Here is a 7,733-nt window from a genome sequence, read left to right as displayed (position 1 = left end):
TGTGTTGAATATGTAACGGCTATACCTTCTAACAATTCTTTAAAATGCACCCGGCTAGGAGTTCCCGTCATGGCTCAGTGGTTAACGAATCCGACTAGGAACCATGAGGTTGCGGGTTCGATCCCTGCCCTTGCTCAGTGGGTTAACGATCCGGCGTTGCCATGAGCTGTGGTGCAGGTCGCAGACGCGGCTCGGATCCCGAGTTGCTGTGACTCTGGTGTAGGCCTGCGGCTACAGCTCGAATGCGACCCCTAGCCTGGGAACCTCCATATGCCGCTGGAGCGGCCCAAGAAATAGCAAAAAGACAAAACAAAAACAAAACAAAATGCACCCGGCTAACAATTTTTTAAAACGCACCCCAGCGCCACACTTTTGGGGAACTTTGGACTAGGAAAACCTAAGGCAGCCAGGTGGTGCTCGGACTTGGGATTCTGAAAAGCACCAGGGTAATTAATGGCTTTATAAGGACATCGGTGTACTGAATATGCAAATCGTGGCAATACCGAGGTCATCCAGTTCCGGGAGAGCCCACCGCCACCCTCTGGTCCTCCGGGTTGCCGGACTGGAACTCGCTGGGACTGGAACGCGCCTTTTTCCGGGGCCCCGCCCCTTCGAGCCCCGGAGCCCCGCCCCTCCGCCAGCGCGCGCCCAGAGCCCCGCCCGCCCGACAGGAAAGACCCGGTTCGGCGCTGCCGCCGACGCTCGCTCCTGCTCTCGGAGTCGCGCCGCGGCCGCGCGTGACCGGCATGAGCGCGCGGCCGGGCCAGTGACCGCGTCGGAGATGGACTGCGGCTCCGTCGCGGGGGAGAAGCCGAAGCGCCTGCCCGGCCGCCGGCGCCTTCTGCTCTTCCTGGCCGCGGGCCGCGGCGGAGGCCCGGGCGGCCGTGGCGTTCCTGCGCGCCGCCTCGTGCCCACGCTCCCCGGCGGTCTGGGGGCGCTGCGGCCCCGCGGCCCGGCGGCCCGCGCCAGCGCGTCACGTGCCTCCCCGCTGTTCCTCGTCCTGCTTGTGCCCTTCCCGCGCCTGGCCGCCGCCGGCCCTCGCCGGCCGCTGGCGGACTGGGAGCGGTGGCGCGCCGGGCCCTTGTTCGCCGGGCGCGGCGGCGCGTGGAGGTGGCAGCCTGGCCTGGCCCCCCGCGTCGCCTGCGCGGCGGGCGCGCTCCACCTGTGCCTCCGGCGGGTGGCCGCCCTCGCTTCCTCGAGGAGAGGTGAGGGCCGGGCCGGGGCGGAGGGAGCTGGGCTCTGAGATCCTGAGGGCGGATCAGCCGAGGTCGCCGGGCTCCTCCCGGCCGTGGGGACGAAGGTCTGTCGGGCCCCGCCCTTCTGGTCCGCGCTCTCCTGGGCTCCCTCAGCGGAGAGGATCCGAGTGAGTCGGGCTGCGGGCGCCGGGTGCAGGGCGCAGATTTTAATGGAATGCGGGGCAGGAGGTACGAGCGGGGAGAAGGGAGCGCGCGCGTTTGTAGAGCCGCCGCGTGGCGCCCGCTCGCAGGTTTCTGTTTTGCAGGTGCGCGGTGTGTGTAGCGACTCCGGTAAAGGAGCAGGTGTGCCGGAGGCTTGCGAGTTTGAGGATGGAAGCTAAGGGACATGAAGGGATTGTTTTATACTTTAATTTCAAACTCTCGTGGGTTCATTAATTCTTTAAGCACCGGCTTCCACTCTCCCTGGCACTCTGCTGGGTCCGCGGGATGTATCAGCTAACAAAATCTTTTCCTACTTGGAGCTTAATTCATGCATAAATAATGTATATAATCTGATGAATGCTATAGGGAAAATATAAAGGGGTAAGATCACCACGAAGTGGAGTGAGCCTCCAGTTACTAATTTAAATAGTCATTGGAGTAGGTTTCATGGAGAAGGTGCCGTTTGATGAAATACTTAAAGGAGGTGAGGCAGGGGGCCTTGCGTGAGGTTAAGAAAGCCTAAGCAGGAGTTCCCTGTCGTGCCTCAGTGGAAACGAATCTGCCTAGTATCCATAAGGACGCAGGTTCCATCCCTGACCTCGCTCATGGGATAAGGATCTCACTTCGAGCTTCTCGTGTAGGGTTTTAATATCCTTTCTATATGCTCAAGTTTCCCCTCCCCAAAGGAGAATTACATGTTATACTTTAGCATAGGTCAGGTTACTTGTTTCCTGATTATTAGTGGGAATTCATAGTTCTTGGGCCTCATTTTGTTGTCACAATAAAGGAGGAAAAGTGAGTCAGAGGTGTTCCCAGTGCCAGAATACTGCTGTGTCCTCAGGGACTGCCCTTGGATGGAGGCAAGACAGAATTCACCTTCCATCAGCAGGGCCTGGAGGGCTAAGTGGCAAGTGGCTAGTCGTTTTCTCAACTTTTCAGACAGCAGTAATATTTCTTTGAAATGAGCTTGCAATTGAAATTCCAAATTTTTTTTGAAAAGAAAAAAATCTGCCGTATCTAAATTGGAATTCACTTGCTTCAAAAGTAGCAGTGATAGTTTGTTTTGTGTGTGCAAGGAGGTGTTTTGTTTTAAATTACACAAATGATTATTTTGTTACTGGAAGGAAAGGAATTGAGGCCTAGAATAATTCCGTCACTTTTCATAAGCTAATTCTAGACTCAAAGGTTTTCGAGCTCCCTAACCCATGGGACAGCCCAGCATGGTTCTGAGATGGGTGGCTTGGAGAGATCCCTTTGAGAGATGCATTCATTCATTCCCTCACCACTGTTTCTCCTGCTAGGGCTCATCTGTGTCAGGATGTCTTCTCATGGAGGCCAATTTTTAACCAGGGCTGGAGATAAAGGATGAAAAAAGAGGTGCCCGATTTAAGTGAGCTCATTTAAGTGAAAAGGGAAGGCCATAGGTGAAGAGGAGAAAGGAGTTCATCTCAAACTTTCCTTCTGGACAGTCTCTAGATCCAGATCTTAGAATCCATACTGTTAAATTTTTTTTAAAAAGTTGTTTTTGGTCTGCAGTGTACCAGGCCCTCTGCTAGATGATAATGATACAAAAAATATCTGTCTGTTCTTGGGGAGCTTGAAGGAATACACAGACTGGGAAATAACTAAGTAGCTGCTGTGATAGAGCTCTCTGTACTGGGCTGGGTACACACAGTAAAGGCTGCTCCCTGACCTGCCGGTCGCAGAGGTAGCGTAATGGGTGCTTATGGAACGCTAATGGAACATAATGGGTGCTAATGGAACATAATGGGTGCTTAGCACATTGTCAGAGTAGATGCAAAGGGGTAAAAAGGGTGCTTAAAACTTACAGCTGAGAAGGAGGAGCAAGCCAAGCTCAAGGATGGTGTACCAAGGTCTGAAAGTGCAGGTAACAGGATAGTTTAGGTGGCTGGAATGAACGCTGAAAGGACGAGTGGGCTAGATTAGGACAGGCTTTGTGTGCCTTGCCAAGGGCCTCATACTGTAGGCTGGTGCTTCTTTGAAGCTAAGGCCCCCTCCCCCACCTTTTTATTTATTTATTTATTTTTACCATTAAACACACACACACATAGAATAGTTGTTGCATCTTTTATTTTGTCAGTCTGCAAACAGTGCTTGGTACCAGGTGGTTATTGACCCTCCTGTACGTACCTAGGTGCTGTGAACACAGCCACCCTAACTCCAAGTTGCCAGTAATTTGGGAACCACTGCTTTCAGCTTACAGAAAAGCATCAGATCTGTAGGGTCCTGTCCATGTCCCCTTTTCTGCTTACTTGCAGTTTCCTTTGAGTGTTTAGGGGTGAAGGATTGAGAATAAGAGTTGATGAGCTGAAGTATCTTTCTGGTCATTTAGGAGAGCTACTGAGTAAAACCTTTTGAGTTAGATGACTCTTCTGTCTCCTGTAACACCTGGTGTCATAGATCAGTAAGAACAAATATGTAGCAAGATTTTTATATAGCTATGTTCATAACATTTAAATGGAAAGTTTTTAAGTTTTATATTGTCCATCTCTTTTCCTTTTGCTGTCAAAATGTCTCTTTTTGTATGATTGTAAGAGTAAGGAGCTATTATGTTTAAATGTCCTTTCTTGACAGAGTTACAAATTCATACTGCAGTTAGTCCATATTTTTTAAAACTATTTTTTGTGGTTGATGGAACACAAAAGCCAGAAAATCATTACTCTGCTACCTCCTTCAAACGAGGACCTTGAAACGAGCTTACAAAATGGGTTGGACCTGTGGTTAAATTCACAGAAATTCATAGAAAAGGTAATATATAAATTGTTAGAACACGTCTCTCTAAACATAGTCTTCTGCAAAGATAAGAAAAACCGCAGATCAACATCTCTTATAAAAATACTAGGAAACCGAATTGAGCAGTCTATAAAAAGGAGTGTATGCTGTGACTAAACAGGATTCTGTCTCAGAACAGCAGGTTCACTTTGTCTGAAAATCAATTCCATGCAGTGTACCATATTCACACCTTAGAGGAGAGAAACCACGCAATCATCACAAAAGACAAAGACAAGTAATTTGACAAAATTCCACACCCCTTCACACTAAAAAAACACTTGACCAATTTTTTTGAAACAGAAGGGAACCACCTCACCTGATAAAGGGCATCTGAAACACCCACAGCTTAACCTCATGCTTAAATGGTGAAAGATGGGATATGTTCCCTCCAAGGTCAGGAATGAGGGGGGCTGCTCTCACCATTCCATTCAGCGCTGTGCTAGCAGTTCTAGCCAGGGTGGTTCGGCAAGGAAAGGAAAAGCCATCCAGATTGTAAAAGAAGTAAATTATCACTCTTCACGGACGACATGACCCTATACATAGAAAACTCTAAGAAATTCACTAAAAACCAATGAAAGCTAGTGAATTTAGCAAGATGGTGGGATATAAGATCAATATACAAATTGTATGGAAACAAAAGTCAGTTGTATTTCTATACACTAGCAATGAACAATCTGAAAATTCTAAAAAGCAGTACCTTTTGCCGTAGCATCGAAAGGAATTAGAGACTTAAATTTAACCTCCCCCCCCAAGTACAAAACCTACATAGAACACGAATAAAGACATTAAACACCTAAATAAATGGAGAGAGAGGGCCGTGGAGATGTTGGTAATTGGAGGACAGTATTTTTAGGATGGCCGTACTCCCCACAGTGACCTACAGATTTAACATAATCTGCATCAGAGTTCCAAGTGGCTTCTTTGTAGACATTGACAGAGTGATACTGAAGTTCATATAGGAATACGGGGAACTCAGAGTAGCCAGAAAATCTTGATAAAGAACAGAGTTGGGGGATTCATTTCCTGATGCCAAAACTTGACGTACAAACTACATACCACGAAAATGTGGCACTGGCATAAGACAGACTTGTGGAATAGAATGGAGCACTCAAAGATAAACCTTTGCATTTATAATCGATTGATTTTTGCCATGAGTCACAAGACAGTGTAACGGAGAAAGTAGTTCAAGGACAGCTGGACATCCACATGCACAAGAATGAAGTTGAACCCCCATCTCACACCATGTGCAGAAATTAACTTGAATGGCTCAAAGACCCAATGTTAAGAGCTAACACCTAAAACTTAGGAAAAAACAAGTGTAAATCTTTGTGTGCTCAAATCAGCCAGTGGTTTCTTAGGACACCAAAAGCAAAAGGAACAACAGAAAAAGATACATTGCGCTTGATTAAAATAATGAACTTTTGTGCTTCAAAAGACGCTGTCATGAAAGTTAAAGCCAACCCACAGAACAAGCATGTTTGCAAATGATATATGTGATAAGGACCGTGTATCTAAAATAAGCAAAAAGGATTTCCTTCTGTGGTGCAAAGGTGTTGGCAGCATTTTTGCAGTGCCAGGGCACAGTTTCAATTCCTGGTGCAGCACAGTGAATTAAAGGATCCAGTGTTGCCGCAGCTGCAGCATAGGTCTCAGCTGCAGCTTGGATGTACCGCCTGGCCTGGGAACTCCATCTATACCACAGGGTGGCCAAAAATAAAGAAATAAAATATATAAAGAACTCTCTCAATTCAGTAATAAAAAGATAACCCAGTTTTTTAAAATAGGCAAAGGATCTGAATGGGTATTTCTCCAAGGAAGATATGGCAGTGGCCAGCGAGCACATGAAAAGATGTCCGGCATCACTAGCCATCAGGGAAGTGCAAATCAAAACTACAGGAAGATCAGGGCTTCCCTGGGGGCCTAGCAGTTAAGGATTCAGTGTCGACACGGCTGTGGCTCAGGTTCGATCCCTGGCCTGAAACTTCGACATGCAAGGTCAAAAAGAAAGAAATAAAATAAAACATAAAAAAGGAAAAAAAAAACAAACCTACAATGAGATATACTACTCTATACCCACAAGGATTATTACAAAAAGACAGGTAATAACAATGTTGAGAATGTGGAGAAATGGGACCCTTCTTAGAGTCAATCCTTCACCTGATGACTAGGTTAAAAAATTGGTGTATCTGTATGATGAAATGTTATTTGGCAATAAAAGGAAATAAGATACTGATGTACTACATGGTGGATGAACCTTGGAAATATCACTCTAGGTGAAAGAAACCAGTCATCAAGTACCACATAGCTAAGAATTACATTCCTATGAAATGTCCACAGCAGGCAAATTCATAGAGACAGAAGAGAGGTACGTGACTGCCTGTGGGAATAGGGAGGTGGGGTGTGATCGCATAGCGACAGGGGTAGCCAGAGGGGATAGGGTTTCCTTGGGGGTGATGAAGATGTTCTCAGGTTGATCGTGGGATGGTTACACAACTCTGTAAATATACTGAACACAATTGAAGTGTACATTTGAAATGGGTGAATTGTATGTGTGTGAGTTCTATCTCAAAATTGTAAAAAAAAAAAAAAAAGGCTTTTGAGGTGCGCCTTATTTTTTCCCTGTGCTCAGTTGCGTTGGGTCCTGTTCTGACATGTGCTGTCCTTTCTCTTCTAGAGCTGAGCCTCTCTGCGGGCAGCCTGCAGCTGGAGGGCAAAAGGAGAGAGTTCGCCTCTTCTGGGAGTAGGAAGCTCTACTTTGACACCCACGCCTTAGTGTGTTTACTCGAAGAAAATGGTAATCCTCTCTCACTGGTTACTCGGAGCCAGAGGAAAACACTATTCATTATGCCTGCCCCCCCCCACCCTTTTTAGGGCCCCACCTGCAGCATATGGAGGTTCCCAGGCTAGGGGTCCATTTGGAGCTGTGGCCGTCGGCCTGCGCCACAGACACAGCAACACAGGATCTGAGCCACATCTTTGACCTACACCACAGCTCATGGCAACACTGGATCCTTAACCCAGGGATCGAACCTTCATCCTCATGGGTGCTAGTCAGGGTCATAAACGGCTGAGCCACAACGGGAGCTCCCCTGCCCTTATGATCTTATCTAACTGCTCATATTTCTCTCTGCCTTTTGTATATCTGCAGACAATCTTTTGGTCCGTCTCCATTTTTTAAGACCTCATCTTTCGTTGCAGGACGTTTTTGCTTCATCAGTTCATTTGAGACTTTTCTCCCACATCATCGCTTTGTCCAAGGGAAGTGCATGTTTATAGCATCACTCTGGAAATACAGTGCTTCAGATAAAAAATGAGACACAAGTTAGCCAAACCCAGCAATGGTTCCTATGACAACTCTCTAAGCAGAAAAGTGATCGTTTTATTCCCATGCAACTTGTGTGCTTTAAAGTTTTTATGAAATTTAAATGTTACTGAGCAGCAGCTATTGGTACTTTCAACTTAATGGTGGTTTTTTTTTTTTTCCCCCTTAAATATTCAGACTCACACCTTCTCTTACGGCTGTTGAGCTAATTAATGTAAACG

The 7,733-nt window shown here is 46.9% G+C and overlaps 1 protein-coding gene across 4 annotated transcripts in view; it reads left to right on the top strand.

Annotated features, from left to right (window-relative positions):
• Positions 1-670: 670 nt before the first annotated feature.
• Positions 671-7,733, top strand: part of MCUR1 (mitochondrial calcium uniporter regulator 1) — a 34,238-nt gene continuing 27,175 nt past the window's right edge. For all 4 annotated transcript variants that reach the window (XR_007136947.1, XM_047795383.1, XM_047795382.1 and 1 more), the window contains exons 1-2: positions 671-1,205; positions 6,865-6,984. Coding sequence is in view for 3 of the 4 variants with exons in the window: in XM_047795383.1 (XP_047651339.1) it covers positions 782-1,205; positions 6,865-6,984 (544 nt within the window). In the remaining variant the exon portion in view is untranslated. The remainder of the gene's footprint in view (positions 1,206-6,864; positions 6,985-7,733) is intronic.

The sequence above is a fragment of the Phacochoerus africanus genome, chromosome 9 (genome assembly GCF_016906955.1).
Source record: "Phacochoerus africanus isolate WHEZ1 chromosome 9, ROS_Pafr_v1, whole genome shotgun sequence".
NCBI classification, from domain to species: Eukaryota; Metazoa; Chordata; class Mammalia; order Artiodactyla; family Suidae; genus Phacochoerus; species Phacochoerus africanus.
This window is presented reverse-complemented; position numbering and strand designations above follow the sequence as displayed.